We start from the raw sequence: 19,671 nt of genomic DNA, 5'->3' as shown, positions 1-19,671 counted from the left end.
AAGGGAAGTTCTGTATATATCCATATACATTTCAGATCAAAGGGCAGGTTTGGGAAATGCAGATGATGGGTTTGAATCTTAATCTGGAGCATTCCAGGAGTGCCACATTGCCCTGGGAATAGGTTGCCAGCGAGGTAACCTTTTGTAATGGCTTATCCATGTGTTTTCCCATAGAAAGCTAAAGCTGCCAGTCATGGGTGCTTGCAATCACCTGAGACCAGTATCAAAAGGTTATCTGAAACAAGCGCAGAAGCCTGGGAACATTAAAATGAGAGGAACCACGGAAACTAGTAATATGCAGATGCTGACATAGATGTGATGAGTAACAAAGGACAAAATCAGGAACGAGCACATCAGGAGTCAGTGAAGATTGTGGGAGCATCAAAGAAAATAACCAAGATGGGATTGACATGGTGTGGCCATCTGTTTAAGAAAGAGAGATTGGAAATGAGGTGAGTAATGAGGATGGGACTAGCAGGAAGAAGGAGAAGGATCAGAGGAAGGCCTAAGACCAGACGGAAAGATGCGGTAATAAGAGACTTAAGCACAGTGTGATGGAAGAGAAATGGCTGACTGACAGAAGGAGATACAGAAGGATGATCAAGCAGCATTGTGGTGTGATGGAAGAGGAATGGCTAACTGACAGAAGGAGATACAGAAGGATGATCAAACAGCATTGCGAAGACGCCCAAGTAAAAAGGAAGAAGCCAGAAATAGAGCATTAATTTAATAGTACTTGTTTTGTTTAATTCTTGTACAGTAAAAGTTCCTTGTTCAAAACATGAAATTTTGCAGCATATTTCTTTCAGATAAAAACTGGGAGTTTGTATTTCTTTTTGCAAGTTACTGATCTCCCTCAAGATCATAACAATGATCAAGGGGCTGGTTTAGCACACTGGGCTAAATAGCTGGCTGTTAAAGCAGACCAAGGCAGGCCAGCAGCATGGTTCAATTCCCGTACCAGCCTCCCCGAACAGGCACCGGAATGTAGCGACTAGGGGCTTTTCACAGTAACTTCATTGAAGCCTACTTGTGACAATAAGCGATTTTCATTTTCATGTGGTCATTCTTTGGCAAACAAACTTGCAGTGATAAGAACAAAAAGATAACCCATTCTAAAATTAAGTAATACTTAATTTGTAGCTCAGTGTTCAATTTTATACAGATTATGAGAAATTAAATAATTTTCAAGAATGATAATGTTGATCAAGTTTCAAAATCAGAAATATTTATTTTACAAGCTTTGTTAAAAGTAAGTTTACGTTTGCTCTATTTTGTGTTTCTAGAAAGGTTTGAGGATACATTCAAGTTAGATGATAGTTATTGTGATTTCACTGTAATTTAGCAAAATGACAGACTGCACAAGTTAATAAGGGTGCACAGAGATGATTTAAGGATTCTTTGGAACAAAAATGGTTCTTTACTACGCGAACAAATGCAGATGTGTGAGCTACAGAACACTTGGTGTGCTGCAGCTGACTAATAACTCCTCAGGTCAAAAAGGAATGCCAGTGCCATTGCCTCCATGTTGAGGAAAGGTTTCTCTTAACCTTTCCTATGAATTGCTGAGAGGTGGAAATAGGGCAGGAGAGTGTTACAGGAAACATTTCTAGGATAAATCTGAGTGAGCTGGATTGAGAAATGTTGTCTAGAAACCTGGAATAAATTAGTCAAATGTTTCCATATTGAGGAACTTGCTGCAAAGTGTGTCAACACACATTACCAAGTTAACAAAAGTAATGCATTACAGTACAAAAGTCAATAATTTACAAATAACAGATGGAGATGTGAAAGTCAACTGGCTCACACATTAATCCATGAAACTATTCCAGCAAATACTGCTAACCATGGCACTATTCTGTGTGTGTGATGGTCATTTTCGCTCAGATACGACAAAGGTACTGCACTCATTGGTGTGCTTAATCTTAATGTAGGAACAGAGTTGACAGAAGAGTAGGTTCTCCTGCTGAAAAACAATTTCAACATTTTTTTGCCCATCTGACGGATTTCTTCAATTTGGATCGACAATGAGGTTTTCCTACATCCGGATACAAAGCTCAAGTAATGGTTTAGGCCATCTGGAAATCAGGTTATTAACTGCACTAGAGGAATATTATCACTTTTGTAACTGCATTTTCAATCCTTTTATATCAGTGCAAAATGGCCACACGAAGGACAAGGCAGATGTGAACTGGGCCCATCTAATATTGTCAGTTCTTATTTCCGATTCCCTGTGTTTTCAGGCATTCTTTTAATCTCTGTAATATGAACCTATGGGTTAGTGAGACTCAGAAATCACATCCTTGTTTCACATACAAAACAGGAAGGACAGATTTCATAATGATGTCATCCAATTGCACATTCCGAACTCGATGTGGGTGCAAATTGAAGAATCAAGAATGGAGGTCAGTGTCCCTCATTTTCCAATCATTAAAATTAATTACAAGAAGATTGAATGTGCCATGAATCAGCTGTGTTGACCTTGGCACCCAAGACTGATCATGACGTGCTCTCCTTGAACGTAGCTTCATTCTGGGAGAAGAGGCTCAGGAGCAATTCTGATTGTAAATTAAGCGTTGAAAGCAAAATTCTGCAGCAACTGTTTTCCAAAAAGCCCACACAAACTTCAGAATGAACAAGCTTTTTTCATTTAAGTCAAACAAAATGGGTCTATTACTTTAATTTCATTTAGAATTGCTTGAATAATGTATATTTAACACAAACATTCATGTAATACGACAAGGCTGCAAGTGTCTACAACGTACATTAGAATTTTCAAGACTCTAAACTAAATCTGCTGAGGAACATCCTGCAAAATTTGAATCTCTTGATCTGGTCCAAGCCTTTACATGAATCAGTAAAAATTTCTTTCAATTCTTCGAGAAACACAAGGGTTGACTTTGCTATTAGTTGGGAATGGCAGATCATGCCATTCATGTCTCATACAATGCATTGCCCACCTTTGATGGCTCCAACCAAAGTCTTCCATCAGCTGTTGAAATTCTTAGTTTGGCTATGTCCTTGGATCCCAAATGGAACTCTTACACCTCATGCATTGCTATAACCCGCTCTAGAAATTTAGGCTGTGAAATTTGACTCCTTAGTGCTTACCTTTAGGTGCTACATGTGCTGTTTTGCCTCCAAAATATTGTCCACTGCTGTTGCAAGCTTCATTGGATGCCATTTGGGCAACACATTAGCACAAGAACAAGGAACTTGTTCTTCAGCTGCTAACATGGGGACCATGATGAGAAGTACAACATTAGATGCTCGGAGCAGAATGTGGGAGTCATGGAGCTGAATCTTTAGAGCTACAATGTCAGCGCCATTTAGGAGGAGGGTCCTGTCTATGACCCTGTTTAATGTCGGGAGCAGCATTATTTACTTTAAGGTGAGCCTTCGACTCCTATCTCAGTAGGAAGTCCTGCCTTAGAGAGTTACCTGCCTTAGGATGGCCAGTTGCTCTGTAGACCCAGCAGCACCAGTTGGGAATGGTGGCCAGTGCTGGGGCCACAGGCAATACCACCATGATGAAGAATCAAGGCAGTCTGAGTCGTCGGTGAGGGTGGATCACTTCAGGGTGGTGAGTTAAAGGGAGAGAATAACCTAATGACGACTGGTGCCTCCAACTGTCCCTGTCCCGGGACCCTGAAAGGAGGCTTCCCCCAAATCCACCCTGGCTAAACAGCAGGTCATGCAGCTAAAATTGCTGGCCTTCCTGCATAGCGTGGGCCAATGGACAGGATTTTCCAGCTCCCTGCCTCCACATATTTTCCCACAGCGGATGCGGTGAGTCATTGGCTGCTGGTGAAATCTTCCAGTCCACAGCTCATTCAGTCGCTTCGGGGAAACCTGGTGCAAGGGGTCGACGTTGACAGGACCAGAAGATCCCACCGGTGGTTGGGGCAGGAAAATCTCACTCAACAGTACTTCCATCTTAACCTGGTGTGAAATTGGTATGCACACAATTACAGAAAATATTTTGAAATGAGTAATAGAAAAAAAGAGTTGATGATATCCGAATGACAAAAAACATTTTGGTACTGAATGATTATAAATGTCTTGAAACACTGATGTTATTTCCAAGTATGAGTATAAGACACTCAGAAGCTTTGTTTTCTTGATTTTAGCTGGAGCAAAGTCTTACAATGAATAGTTGAGATTCCAACAAATTATCATAGAATTTACAGTGCAGAAGGAGGCCAGTCGGCCCATCGAGTCTGCACCGGCTCTTGGAAAGAGCACCCTACCCAAAGTCAACACCTCCACCCTATCCCCATAACCCAGTAACCCCACCCAACACTAAGGGCAATTTTGGACACTAAGGGCAATTTATCACAGCCAATCCACCTAACCTGCACATCTTTGGACTGTGGGAGGAAACCGGAGCATCCGGAGGAAACCCACGCACACACGGGGAGGACGTGCAGACTCCGCACAGACAGTGACCCAAGCCAGAATCGAACCTGGGGCCCTGGAGCTGTGAAGCAATTGTGCTATCCACAAGGTTACCGTGCTGCGGTAGTTCATTGTGACACAGTGAACCTTAGATTAATCATTTGCAGGTTTCATTCACCCCGATTAGAACTTTTATCGGCACTGTCAAGTCATCCGAACACAATCATTCTTTATAAATATAATCAAGCACGTCAAGTGGTGTGAAGAACAGTTAAAGGTCATTGTGTTAATGACAGTAGAGGCTATGATTGTTTGAGGTGCAAAGTGAGCAAGGTTTGATTTTTTTGCCATTGTTTATTTTATGGCTCAGAAGATATAAACCTTAGTGAAACCTCCGGGCGTGATCTATCGGCCTCAATGCGCCAGGCGCATGAATGAGCGGGCAGGTTAGAGAGGCCAAAATCAAGAACCACGCCAGGTGTCGACCCGTTTCCGATTTAACCGGCCCTCTCCCGTTGGTGAGATACGGAGTCCGCCGTGGCATAGCGAGGGACCAATAACCACCAATTAAGGCCAATCTCCATCCCCTTAATGGGAAGGATGCCCTATCGAATGACCACCTGTGATTTAGCCACCTCCGCAGCGAGCAAACACGCTGTTTAGTACAGCATTTCCTAAATGTAAAGCTGGCTGAGTAGCTGCTGTGGGGATCCGAGGAGATGAGTAGCCACCTTGGAAATCAGGGAATCAGTCCGGGGGCACTGAGGCGGCCGCCATCGGTAGGGTATCACCCCCTGGGCTGGGGGGGGGGGGGGGGGGGGGGGGCTGGGGGGGGGGGGGGGGGAGGGGGGATTATCCAGCACCTGCGGGCTTGGCATGCCACCCCCCAGCTCATGTATACTCATAATGGAAGCAGCTTCAGCTGGTGCCCGTCTGTCCCACCAAACACACCCAGGACAGAGCCCTGTTCGTGGTAATATGGTGGTGGTCACTTTAACTCCCACTGACCGTGGTGGCATCTGACTGCAAAACTGAAGGCTATTGCTAATGTGGAATTGGCAATTCTAGTAATGCGAGCACTTCACAGTTTCCAAGAGGATCCCCGTCGGTACATGTGCTATGTCGTAGGCTGGTGTTACTGCCCAGCATCCCAATCAGACTGAGAGGCTCGGGCACATTGCCTGAACTCCGGTTGTATCAATACCACAGAGGCAACAACCAGGAACTGGGCCATAGCACTGGGGACACTCCTGCTACCAGAGTTTGGGTGTGTGGGTCAGGGAGGAAACCAGCGCCCGGTCCAGGTAACATTCCCAGCAGGTGTCTGGGATGTGGGATCCAGTGCCCAAGGGAGTTTCCTGGGGCCAATAGTACATGCGCAGGGCAAGTTAGATGGCACCCCAAGGGTTGGCAGGGGATGTGGATAGGGGAGGTTTCTGGATCTGAAATTTCCAAGGTGGAAGCCACAACTGCTATTTGGTCTCTCGCCCTCTCCAATTCCTTAGAGATATCACATTTTGGATAATATTGTGGGCCCTGCAGAAGCTGGCATCGCAGTGCTGGTGGCTGGCCAAGCGACCAGATGCCTGAGAAGCAGCGGCATCGACAGAGACTCAAGGTGGCAGCCCATGTGCAGGACCCCACCCCACACCCCGAGAACCCGGCCGCCCATCAGGCCAGGGAGGGATCCAGAGGGGGAGACCGGCGATGGCCCAAGGTGTACAGGCATCACTGGTTTTTCGAACAGATGACAGGCAGCATGTGCCACAGGAGGCTCTGCCTCAACAAGGAGGCTGCACGGCACTTGTGCCATGTCCTTGCATGTGAAAGAGGAGAATACCCTCTGCCCATGGCCAAGGTCACTGCAGTCCTGAACTGCTATGCCTCAGCATCATTCCAGGGCTCGAACGGGGATATGCGTGGCATTTCCCATCTACAGCCCACAACTGCATCTGTGAAGTCACGGATTCCCTGTTTGCTCGGGAAGCCAGCAACATAAACTTTGACCTGGACCAAACACAACAAGATGACTGGGCAGCAGGAATCTCTGCCATTGTCGGGATGCCCCAAGTCCAGAGGTGATAGATGGCATGCATGACGCCTTGCGCACACCGGGCGGTTTGAGAGCAGCCTTGATCAACAGGAAGGAGTTCCACTCCTTAAATGTTCAACTTGTGTACGACCACCACCTCTGGGTCATGCACATGTGTGCACGCTTCCCAGGGAGCGTGCATGACAGCTACATCCTTGGGCAGTCTGTGATCCCCGGCATTTTCGAGGTACATCCCAAGATGACCGCTAGACTCTTGGGGGATAAGGGGTACCACACTTAGATCCTGATAGATGTTGTCAGTGCAGAGGCCGGTGACCGATTCAGAGACCTGATGTAATGAAGCCCATGTGGCCACCTGGTCTGTCATTGAGGGGTGCATCGGACTGCTGAAAATGGAGTTCTGATGACTTGATCGTTCTGGTGGTGCACTGCAGTGCACCCCTCGGAGGGTTGCCCGCTTTGTGGTGGTTTGCTATCTTCTCCACAACCTGGCACAGCAACACGGCGACGTGGAGGTGGAGGCGGAGGAACATGCAGCCACGTCCGAGGAAGAGGACGAAGATGAACCGGACCAGAAAGTGCTGGAGGACAAGCCCGAGGAAGAGCTGTGGGACCAAATGGAGGATGGAGTACAGGCGGCGGCGTCAAGGGTCTGGCATACCCAGATGATCAGGGAGGCCCTCATCCTCGCCTGTTTCACATAGAATGTGACTTTGTCCGTCATCTCCCTCCCTCTCCCCACCCCGCTGAGCTCTGGTGCTCCTCAACCTATGCCTCCAAGTCATAGTATGACTCCTGTCTTTCTGCTGAGTGCGTGCTCACACACATCACTGACATCCCCCTCCTTGGGGAGGGGGGAGAGGTAGGGGCAGGCCACATAGCAGGATGCCTGGGGGTGGGGGAGAACAGAGGGCAAAAGAGGGAGGTGGACACAAACCAGCTCACAGTGTGGAATGATGTGACAGAGACTTCACATATCTCGGGTTTAATGTATGTTTAATGGTGTACAACAGTGACCTCCAACTGTCCCGAGCTACTGATGGTGCTGCCTGCCCCCCTGATCCCCCAGTGCCCTCTCTGTGATCCTCAATCTTCTTTGTCCTCTTGGCTCTACCGCTACATCTACGTGTTTCCCCAGGATGCACAGCAGAGGCGACCTGAGGCCTTTGATGCCCCTGGCGGACGACCTCTGGAGGGCTTGGGGCTGAAGGGCACCTGCCGACTTGCAGGTGGCCCATGTCTTGCTGGCTACCCTGTTCTGCGTGCTGACCCAGAGATGCACCGTTGTTGGGGTTGGGGGGGGTTTGGGCGCAGATGGGCTGGTGACCACCGTCATCTCCGTGTAGGGGGCTTCACGTAGGTCTCCAGTGCTCTCTCCTCCCAAACGGTGCCTGTAGGGCTCTGGAGGCCACCTTGGGATGAAGGGGCAGCAGGATTGGGCTCCAGCTGCTCCTGTATCCTCTGGCTCTGCCAACCCTCACAGCTCCCAGCATCTGCACCCTGGCGATGCTGCCCTGAGCGATGCTCCTCTGTGAGCTGGCCATGCCATGCAGTGCCTCGTCAATGTCAACTTGTGCCTGCGACACCACCCTCAGCAACCGGGACATACTATGGAGCAGCTTGGAAATGCCCACCTGAGACTGGTACATGCTCAGCAGCACCTCGGAAAGGGCCACCTGTGTCTAGGATACGTCCCCCAGCAACTCGGATATGCTGTTGAAGCGCTTAGCCAAGGCCGTCACTGACTGAGCCATGCCTTGGACACCGCCACTCATGGTGCTCATGTCGTGCTCCAGGCTCTACATTACGGTCAACACCATAGTAGTGTTGGCCTTGATGCCACGCATTGCCCTTACTATGTACCTCACCATAGCCTTTGGGACTCCTCCAGTTGGCTATGGACCCACTGGAGTGTCACTGACATCCCCCTCTGAATATCTCGGTCACACCCTATCGACTGCATCAGCTCTGGACAGCCTGGACCAGAGGCTCAACATCCGATCAGGACTCAGCTGGGTCCTGGGGTCGAGTAGATCTCTGACTGCTGCTTCTCAAGGACTTTCCTGTCTCCACCTGATGTGCATCTGTAACTGTTTAATGCTCACCAGAATATGTGACGCAGACGTCTGTCCACAACTCTTGCCCAGTGAGGTGTGTGTCTCTGCACTGGTGGATGATGGGAATGAGAGCCATGACGTGATGATGGTGACATCCTTGGAGCTCTCCTCCGAGGTAATCTCTAGGGAAACGTTGGGGGGGGGGATCATTCGGCTGGGCCCGCACTGCCGGGTTGCGGGAGAATGGATACGTGGTCAGTGGGAGTGAAGGATCATCACTCTGGCATGAACAACATATGTGTAATGGGTCACCTGGTGGGGCCTCACTGGATCCTCACCTTTGCAGCGTAGAACAAGCTCGACGTTGGTGACCAATCTGTGCTCGGCCACCCCATGACCTATAGGGCTCGTTCCTCGTAGGGGATGAGGTCCGGCACCAGGCGGCCCTTCTGGCCCCTCTCCTGTCTGCTGTGGGCCAACTTCTCATGCAGGAACACAGAGAGGGCATTGTGAGCCGCACATTTTATGCATCGCAAGGGGGGGGGGGGGGGGGGCACGGCGGGGAGCAGGTGTGGGCACTACGATGGCCACGAGTGCGGTGTGCTGCTGGATGGCAGGGTGTCCGGGGGCACGTTGCGGTATTGTGCTTGGGGAGCAGGCGCAGAGATGCTGTGGGGCCCCTGGAGGGTGGCATGCACAACCGGCGCCAGGCCAATGCCAAACCACCTGTGCGATCTGATGGTGGTCTTTGAGCTTCTTGCGGAACTGCGTGACAGTCCGTCTGGTGACTCTCTCTGAGCTGACGGCTCCTGCCACTGCCTCCCAGGCGGCACTGGCTGTCCTGTGGCTGACCCTCCAACCCCCTTGGGAGAACAGGGTAGCCCTCCTGGACTCGACCGCGTCAGGTCCTGGCCAGGTCAGCATTCCCGAATCACAGCGCAAGTCTCCTTTTGGCATGGCTGAGTGCTGTCTATAGAACATAGAACATTACAGCGCAGTAAAGGCCTTTCAGCCCTCGATGTTGCGCCGACCTGTGAACCCACTCTAAAGCCCATCTACACTATTCCCTTATCGTTCATATGTCTATCCAATGACCATTTGAATGCCCTTAGTGTTGGCGAGTCCACTACTGTTGAAGGCAGGGCATTCCACGCCCTTACTACTCTCTGGGTAAAGAACCTACCTCTGACATCTGTCTTATATCTATCTCCCCTCAACTTAAAGCTATGTCCCCTCGTGCTAGACATCATCATCCGAGAAAGAAGGCTCTCACTGTCCACCCTATCCAATCCTCTGATCACCTTATATGCCTCAATTAAGTCACGTCTTAAACTTCTTCTCTCTAACGAAAACAGCCTCAAGTCCCTCAGCCTTTCCTCATAAGATCTTCCTTCCATACCAGGCAACATTCTGGTAAATCTCCTCTGCACCCTTTCCAATGCTTCCACATCCTTCCTATAATGCGGCGACCAGAATTTCACGTAATACTCCAAATGCAGCCGCACCAGAGTTTTGTACAGCTGCAACATGACCTCATGGCTCCGAAACTCAATCCCTCTACCAATAAAAGCTAACACACCGTACGCCTTCTTAATAACCCTCTCAACCTGGGTGGCAACTTTCAGGGATCTATGTACATGGTCACCGAGATCTCTCCGCTCATCCACACAGATCTCTCTGCTCATCCACACTGGATCTTGCTCTGCAGTTGAAGTGCTGCTCCCCTTCGTTAGCGGGGAGCTGCTGGGTGTGGTTCCGGTGAATCAGCCGACAGGACAGTCATTTCGACGTGAAGCCTGTAGGGCTCCATTAAGTGGCCTCATTAACGTTGGATACCAGTGACGGCCTCGTCGGTTCGACTATTGGGAAACCCCCCGCATTTTCCACGTGCTACCACACTTTATAACGAATATGGTTCGATCGCGCTCCATGTTTTAATTTGTCTGAATAACTATTCCATTAAGTAATAATCCATAAGCAGAATAACTGTCCACACAAACATTTTGTTGAAGATTTTCGCCTTGCACTCATCAAGACAATTACAAGAACCCAAACCTATGAGAAGAGAGTGCTGATTGGCTGGTAAGTGGACTCTGATTGGTGGAGGCATTGCCATGATGAATGCACCAGTTGATGGTGACTGACAATTAACTGCCAAGCAATTGTTTGGAATTTAAACCAGGCAGCTTGACTGGGCAGCACGGTAGCATTGTGGATAGCACAATTGCTTCACAGCTCCAGGGTCCCAGGTTCGATTCCGGCTTGGGTCACTGTCTGTGCGGAGTCTACACATCCTCCCCATGTGTCCGTGGGTTTCCTCCGGGTGCTCCGGTTTCCTCCCACAGTCCAAAGATGTGCAGGTTAGGTGGATTGGCCATGATAAATTGCCCTTAGTGTCCAAAATTGCCCTTAGTGTTGGGTGGGGTTACTGGGTTATGGGGATAGGGTGGAGGTGTTGACCTTGGGTAGGGTGCTCTTTCCAAGAGCCAGTGCAGACTCGATGGGCCGAATGGCCTCCTTCTGCACTGTAAATTCTATAAGGTCTACTTGACAACCAACCAGCACCCTTTTCTCATACATCATAACATTGTTTTTCCCCTGATATCAGTATTCTTGCCATTGTTCTGATGAGTGCAAGATAAAAAGCTTCAACAAAATGACCTTTTCAGCAATAGTAATTACAGCTATTATGACGGTTTTTCTGATTAAGCCACAGATTAGCAGAACAATACAGAAACTCTCTGGTGTCAGGCTGTTAATAGATATGAAAATAATCTTTTTTATTCCAAAAATTTCTCATCAGCTTTACTAAACCAGCCCTTTTTTGATAGATCAGAGAATCACATGTCCTCTGGTTAGAGTTTTTAGGTTCTTGTTAAGTTAAAGCTGTTGTAATGAGGCAATACATTAAAATTTATTTTGAGTAATTAATTTTCTCCTTTGTTCAGAATAAGAGGGGAAAGGAGTGCATTCTGTATGCTAATATAAAAATTAACTTGTATGTTCTCTTCCTTTATTGTTTGACAGATGAAGATGCCAGAGCATTTATCTTCAGGCAGCCCATTGCATCGCAACTGCTTTTGTCTCATAGGATTTAAACATTCACTAGCACAGCAACATATCTAATCCCTTGGATAGCAAAGCACACTATTGGTTCCTGCTTTATGTGACAAGTCTTTTCATGGAAACAATTCTTTTAAAGTGCTTCAGCTGAGGGACCAATTCATACGCCACAATTTTGCAATGTTTTTAAAGAGAAAAAAATGCACAAAGAGAGCATTTTCATGGTTCCCCACAAATAATTCACTATTTTTTATTCAGGTTTTAACCTAACTATGGGATTTGAGGAGAGTTATAGAAATATATATTGTGTTTTGATCCCCACTGCTTTCTGTTTCTTTTAACTGATATGTGTCCTTTTACATGGAGATGGATTTTCCCCCAGCCACCAGTCTGACAGAAAAGTTGGTCTTGAGCCCGTCGACTCAGAGGTGGCTGCCCCACAGGGGTAATACACTGGAAGTAGCCTAAATTGATTTAGAGTGGAAATTCCACCCCCACCTGTGATCAGATTAACCAGCTGCTCTCTAGTCTCAGCAGAGCTAGGATTGAGTGATAGTCATTGTAGGAGCTACAAAATCTGAAATGAGAGATTCCTAATTTTCAAAATGTGTCCCCAAGGTTTACTCACCCTCTCAGCTTCAGCCTTGTCAAGCCTCCGCTGGAACTTCCATTTTTTAATGTGATCACCTTTTATTCTGTTAAACTCCAATGGGTATAGGCCCTACCTGCACAAACCTCTCATAGGTTTACCCCTTCATCACAGGAATCACTCGGAAGAAACCCCTGAACAGTTTGCCATACAATTATAGCCTTTCCATGCACAGCATTCCAGATGTGGTCTCATTGAGGCCCTGTACAGCTATAGCAACATTTTAATATTGTATATTCAATTCCCTTGTAATAAATGCCAACATTCTATTTTCTTTCCTAATCACTTGCTGTACCTGTCAGTCAGAATGGAGAGGTTTGGAGGTTCCCCGATGACCCATGCCCTCAAGGTTGTACCGTCCACCCCCTTAATCATTATCTTCTGGCTGGCCTCTCGACCCTAACCACCCTCACTCCCCTCCTTGCTCGCAGTGGGGTCTAAGATACCAGAATTATTTCTTGGTTCCATCACTGCCTGTAATCCAAGTCATGTACACCACTCAATTCTGGCACTTCAGCGCTGCGAGTCAGCCAGATTGGTCAGCAGCTCGTTAGGGTCTTACTCAATCAATTAAGGCTGTTCCTGGTGTAGTGTCACTGGGTTTCTGATGGGCTGGGTGATGACTGACTTTTCGGGCAGGGAACAGGTGAATACAGCACCTTGGAAAATCCAACTCCTGGGGCCCAGGTTCAAAGGTAAAGGCCAGCCTGCGCAGGCTCTCTCCCTCTTCAATCAGCCACCATAATATGTGAGACAAGTTGGGGGTAGGCAGGAAGGCAATCGGAAGGCCACCCACTTTACTTTACAAGACCCCACAACCTCCAAATACACCTGTGGTGTGCCTTAATATTCAACTCCATGGTGGTCTTTTGTTGTATTAAGCTGTTGAAAACAGTTGCAAACAATCTGTCTCAATTGCACAAACTCATCTGAGAAAACATCCTTTTAGTCATGGTTGCATTTGTAAAAGTATAAACTACTTCAACTCCAGGCAGAAATCCCGCAACGTCAGGACTATTCTGGAAGAGGCCCAAAACGGCATTTGTACCAGGAGTTAAATAGTTTCCGATGCTCCCGGCCTGCTCTAGCTGGCTTGATCAGGATCTCGCCCAGAAAGGTTGGGAACCTGATCAGACATTATTTACACTCATTTTAATCTCATTAGTGAGATTAAAGTCGAATGCAGCGGCCTCTTGGTAAGCTCCTGCTACCCCCACAGTGGGAAGTTATCAGGGCACAAATCACTACAGGTCTTTAAATGTGGGACCAAGGTGCCATCGACTCCGAGCATGTGCAAGGAGGCGAGTACCTCTCTGCACTTACCTCCAGGGAACACAAGGGCACGTAAGGTGCTGGACAGATGCCTTCGGGTGTCCTTCAAGGAAGCTGGAGGTTGGAGAGTGATGCGACCATCAATTCACACGAGACAGAGAGTTGAAGTGAACAGTGGCTTTAATCAACTAGAACAGTGCCTGCCTGATACTGCTCTGCACTGAAAACCGCCTACAGGGCAGCTGCTCTATATACCTCCCCTCAAGGGGGCGGAGCCAGGGGCAGAGCCCACAAGGGCACCAAAATGATACAAGTGGTGTAATACAATACAATAGTCCATAGGTGGAGCCCACAAGGGCAACAGCATAGTACAATGCAATACAGTGGTGAATGGTTGCCATAATACGTTTACCACAGAGGGTTTGGGCTGGGCTGGAGGGGGCCAGGTTAGGGGTCTTCCCTAGGATAGGGGTCTTTTTGGGTCTGTGAAACCTTGAAACCAGTTTTCTTTCATGTTTAACATCCCACAACAGGGAAAAACACAGCTGCAGCCTGTCTGTCTTAAAATCGTCTCACAAGAACGGGCAATTCTGCAGCTTATCTCTTGTTGAAGCGTTTGCTTGTTATATTCCATTTTACACCACATAGACTTTTATGAGCCTCTTGATTGACAGCTGAAAGCTATATCAATGGAGGAATTAGCTTTGTTGTTTTTAACATCCCCCCTCCACCCCGAGTCTTTGTAGCCCCCGGGTAGTTAGGTTCATGGCTGGACAGTGCCCTGCTGCAGCCACCTGTGGGGGGGGGGGGGGGGGGGGGGGTGTCCAGGTCCTGAATGGGGAGCCCTGAAGCAAGGGGCCTGTGTCGACCCCACAGTAGCTTAGTTGTGGGGGACGGAGGGCTGATGCCAGCATTCGTGGGGTGGAGGGGGTCTGATCCTAGTCTGGATATTGTGGGCTGGGCGGTCACACTGTTGCCTGCATGATTTAGAGGTGAGGTTGCCCCTCTGTGTCAAGGGTTAGGGGTGTTCCCCTTGTAATGCCCATGGAGGGCTTGGGGGGGGGGGGTCACTTTACTTTGAAATCGGGCGCTCTTTAAAAAGGTTGCCCCGATCTCAGAGAAGCTGGACCTGCCCGCATCTTTAGGTCCCGCCCTTCACAATGCTGATGCAAAACATGCCACCGCCCCAAAAAATTATTAAGTGGGGCGGATTGCAATCGGGATTGCACTGACTCACTTAGCAGGAATAACACTGCGTTTCCTGCCAGAGATGTCACTTCAGTCATTTTCTTTTAAAATTTAGAGTACCCAATTCATTTTTCCAATTAAGGGGCAATTTAGTGTGGCCAATCCATCTACCCTGCGCATCTTTTGGGTTGTGGGGGCGCAACCCTTGCAAACACGGGGAGAATGTGCAAACTCCACACAGACAGTGACCCAGAGCCTGGATCGAACCTGGGACCTCGGCGCCATGAGGCAGCAGGGCTAACACACTGCGCCACCATGCTGGCCACTTAGTCATTTTTGACGTGAATTGAACTGAAGGCACAGAAAATGGAGACATAACACCCACACCATTATCATTACCTTGACATGTTTCTTCCTTACCAAGTGAAAGCTCCCCAACTCCCACCTTCCCCTCCACTCTTCCACCTCACCCCAACCTTGGAAAGCCCTGAAAGGACACATAAAGGTGTCACCAGTCTCTACCCTGTTTACATCATGTCTCTGTGCATTAAATAAGCACCCTCCTGTCACAAAGCAGAAGAAAATTTGCCCTATTGGCAATTACCTGCGCTGGCCTGCCCTCCACAAATATAGCCCAGACAGAAGATATCAACTATACATATTATAAGTGTTGCTACGCAAATTATAAAATAACATTTATGTGTACTTCCTTGGGATGAAGTGTCAGGCATTTGAGGGCATACTTCTGTCATTTATTAAACTTTCACTCGCATCTTATCTTTTATATTTTTTTAACACTTACCTTGATATATGCTGCGGAAGCCCTGTTTATTTTGGGAATAATCACTGTGGAAGTACAGGCTGGTTTCGTGAGTTGTACTGAACAGAGGTGCTGGCACCTGAGGACCACTGAATCTACCAATTACTGTCCCAGTTGTCATAGATCCACTCCGCACTTCTATGTAATCGTGGATTGTTTCCGTGGAAAAATTCACAAACTGCAAGTGTACACCTGAAGATGCCAAATGACACAGAAAGGATATAAATTGAATTAGTTTCTTAATGATGTATATCATGAATAGAGTGCAGTCAAGTGTCCAGAACAGTCAGTACATAGATTTGATGACAGAACACCATAAAGTAGGACAACTGATTATTACTGTTACTCTTGATGGGCATCAGCTCATTCCACAAAACAGGCAGCTGCAACTCTTATACCATAAAATGTGACATGCAAACTGCTAATTTCTCTTGACATACCAAAGCCAATGGGTAGTGTTATCGTCCAAGTGCAGTCCAAGCTACTAGGATAGTTTCCAGGAAAACCAGGGCTAAGAATGACCCCACTGAAGTCAGTCAGAGAACCACCGCATTGGGCTGTAAAATAACACATGAAAGAAAATCAGGAGGGGCAAAATGAGGATTGTAAACCATAAAAATACTAGCAATAATAAAATTACATATTTAAAACAATTGCAAAACTACTTATGCTATTTTGGTGGTCATGCAGTTACACTTCTCAGAAAATCCCCACAGAATCTTCCTCCATGTATGTCCCAATATCAGTTTAGAGCCATACTGGGTGAGGAGGAAGGTTCCTCGATAAATATAATGTGGTGTGGCAGCAAGCATACATGTAATATTGGGGCACAATATGGCATTAAAAGACAGCAACTGATCCCATTAATGTATGGGGCCACCAGTGAAGAGTGGAAATCTTGGGCGGAATCCTCCCCCCACCATGCCAGGTGGGATAATCGCCGGGGCGCTGCGTGTGCCCCGTCACGCCGCCCCCACGCGATTCTCCCACCCCCCCAAACCAGCTCGGCGAGAATCACGGCTGGCTGCTGGGAGAATCGGCGCACGCCGTTTGCAACGGGCGAGCGGCGTTTCTCCGGCCCGGATGGGCGAGCGGCCTGCCCAATACGACGGGTTCCCGCCTGCGCCCTTCACACCTGGTCGCTGCCGGCGGGAATGCTAGAGGAACGGCCTGTTGGGTAGGGGGGGGGCCTCAAATGGGGTCTGGCCCGCAATCGGTGCCCATCGATCGGCGGGCCGGCCCCTCTGAAGGAGGACCTCCTTTCCTCCGCCGCCCTGCAAGATCCATCCATTAGAATGCAAAACTAGAATTTCTACCCTGTGGCTTTTAGCTTAAACATGTTTGCATTATTTTAGAAAAGCAATCATTTCTCTCTGTGTTTTAATTACTAATGCAACTCCTCCCCATGACACTATGGGCGCGATTCTCCGACCCCCTCGCCAGGTCGGAGAATCGGCGGGGGCTGGCGTGAATCCTGCCAGCTGTCCCGCCAGCTGTCCCGCCCGTGTTGGGCTGAAGTCCCGCCGCTGTCAACCCTCTCCCGCCGGCGTGGATTAAACCACCTACCTTACCGGCGGGAGCAGGCGGCGCGGGCGGGCTCAGGGGTCCTGGGGAGGATGCGGGGCGATCTGGCCCCGGGGGATGCCCCCACTGTGGCCTGGCCCGCGAACGGGGCCCATCGATCCGTGGGCGGGCCTGTGCCGTGGGGCACTCTTTTTCTTCTGCCTTCGCCATGGTCTTCACCATGGCGGAGGCGGAAGAGACCCCCTCCCCTGCGCATGCGCAGGGAGGACATCAGCAGCCGCTGACGCTCCCGCGCATGCGTGGACTTACACAGGCCGGCGAAGTCCTTTCGGCCCTGTCTGGCATGGCACCAAAGGCCTTCCACGCCAGCCGGTGGAGCGGAAACCACTCCGGCGCGGGCGTAGCCCCTCAAGGTGAGGGCTTGGCCTCTAAAGGTGCGGAGACTTCCGCACCTTTGGGGCGGCCCGACGCCGGAGTGGTTCCCGCCATTCCATCCCGCCGGGACCTGCCGCCCCGCTGGGTAGGGGAGAATCCTGTCATTGTTTCTAGTGAATCCTAAGCAATACTGCTCTGATCACCTTCAGAGTTATAAGATATGCCCAGCCCCAGCTTGAGACTACAGAAATAATGTATTTGACTGAGGAATATATTTTAATCTATTCAGAAGCAAGGAGGAATGACCTTTTCCTTGCCAATGTATGATTTGCTTATTAAACTGTGTGAATGCATTGTTTTGAAAAATTATTTCAGAAAATGAAATTGTATTTCTTGGAATAAAAGTAATAACCGATCACACTGCACTTACAACAATGAATCTTTAAAACAAAATAATACTTCTCAAGCAGCTTACGAGCCACTGACATCAAGGAGCTCACTCATCAAGAATAATCTATCATAGATAAGTTCATAAAATCATAGAATCCCTACAGTGCAGAAGGAGGCCATTTGACCCATCAGGTCTGCACGGACACTCCGAAAGAGAACCCTACCAAGGCCCACTTACTAACCCTATCCCCGTAACCCCACCCAACCTTTTTGGACACTAAGGGGCAATTTAGATTGGCCAATCCACCTAACCTGCACATCTTTGGACTGTGGGTGGAAATGGGAGCACTCGAGGCCAGAGATGAACCCGGGTCCCAGGCGCTGTGAGGCAGCATTACCATCCACACGTTCAGGAGAAATAGCTTGCAAGAAGCCTTGGGATTGAACAGTGATACAGATTTAATCTCAACAGTGTATAACATAATAGGTGATAACCTCTGACGAGTGGTAATCGCAGACAGATTGCAACTCTGCTCCTTGTTACTTAGTCTGAAATCCAGCCGCATCTTTCTCATGCGACCTACGTGTGAGCAACATGCAGTGCAGTGGGTTTCCAAGGCCTTGGTCAAGAGCAGCTGAGTCAGAGGAAAGGAAGTCACGCCCCCTTTTTTTGTGGCACTGGTTGTCATAAAGCATATGGGTTTCAAGGTGTATATAGGTGGGAGAAGCCAGGGAGAAGGTAAGTGTATCAGGCAAAGCGTGTAGGATTGGGGAATAGGGAGGTGGTAGGATGTGTCAGAGAGTGGTGGTTAGGGAGTGTCGGGTGGGTGGAGGAGAAGGGTAGGGTGTGGGGGAGGATGGTCAGGGGTCAGGGGAGCGATCAATGGAAGGGATTTGAGTGTGTTTTACAGTCAGTAGGGGGAGGGGGTTGTAGGTTTTAGGGTATTTGCAGGTTTTACGGTGGGGTGGCACAGTAGCACAGTGGTTAGCAATGTTGCTTCACAGTGCCAGGGACACGGGTTTGATTCGTGCCTTGAGTCACTGTTTGTGCCGTGTCTGCACAGTTTCCCCGTGTCCACATGGGATTCCTCCGGGTGCTCCGGTTTCCTCCGGGTGCTCCGGTTTCCTCCCAAGTCCTGAAAGACCTGCTTGTTAGTTGAATTGGACATTCTGAATTCTCCATTAGTGTACCCGAACAGGTGCCGGAGTGTGGCGGCTAGGGGATTCTCATAGTAACTTCATTGCAGTGCTAATGCAAACCTACTTGTGACACTAATAACGGTTATTATTGTTATTAGTTGGAGAGTTGGGGGTGGGGAAGGTTGCTGGGCGTAGGGAGGGTAGTCAGGGAGAGGGGATAGTGTCAGGGAATGGGAGTGTAGTCAGTGGACGGGGAGACTTGTCAGTTGTTGAGGGGTTATCGAGGTTTCAGTTGAAGATCATGTGGGTGGGGTGAGTCCAGTAAGAGCCCAAGATGGGTCAGTACTATTAGCCTGAAGTAGGGTAGTTTTAATTGTTCTCACATTTTTCTGCGTAACTATTTCTGTCAAGACAGTTGGAAGCATCTAAAGTCTGTGACTTAAATCAGTTTCAGATGGTTCCGATTCCATGGCAATTGACCAACAGAAGAAAGATCTTCCCAGACAATTGCCAAGCAATCCTTAGGTCGGGACTTGTGGGAAGGTGTATGTCCCCAGCCCACCTTTAGGGTATTGGGTACAGTGCCCGGAGCTTGGAAGTTATGGGCCAATAACATTTATTGGAATTTAGAAAACAAGCAAAATTTGATCAATAGTTTCAAAAAAGCAGAAGTAACCCCCAAAATGCTGACAGCTGAATCAGAATCACAGAATAATAGTGCAGAAGAGGTTCTTCGGCCCAT

General features: G+C 48.6%; 1 protein-coding gene across 2 annotated transcripts in view; it reads right to left on the bottom strand.

Moving 5' to 3' along the window:
• csmd3b (CUB and Sushi multiple domains 3b) overlaps positions 1 to 19,671 on the bottom strand; it is a 2,718,576-nt gene that overhangs the window by 243,475 nt on the left and 2,455,430 nt on the right. For both annotated transcript variants that reach the window (XM_072467431.1, XM_072467430.1), the window contains 2 exons: positions 15,941 to 16,057; positions 15,483 to 15,692 (listed from right to left, as the gene is read on the bottom strand). In XM_072467431.1, coding sequence (XP_072323532.1) covers positions 15,483 to 15,692; positions 15,941 to 16,057 — 327 coding nt within the window. The remainder of the gene's footprint in view (positions 1 to 15,482; positions 15,693 to 15,940; positions 16,058 to 19,671) is intronic.

This window comes from Scyliorhinus torazame, chromosome 11 (genome assembly GCF_047496885.1).
Source record: "Scyliorhinus torazame isolate Kashiwa2021f chromosome 11, sScyTor2.1, whole genome shotgun sequence".
NCBI classification, from domain to species: domain Eukaryota; kingdom Metazoa; phylum Chordata; class Chondrichthyes; order Carcharhiniformes; family Scyliorhinidae; genus Scyliorhinus; species Scyliorhinus torazame.
This window is presented reverse-complemented; position numbering and strand designations above follow the sequence as displayed.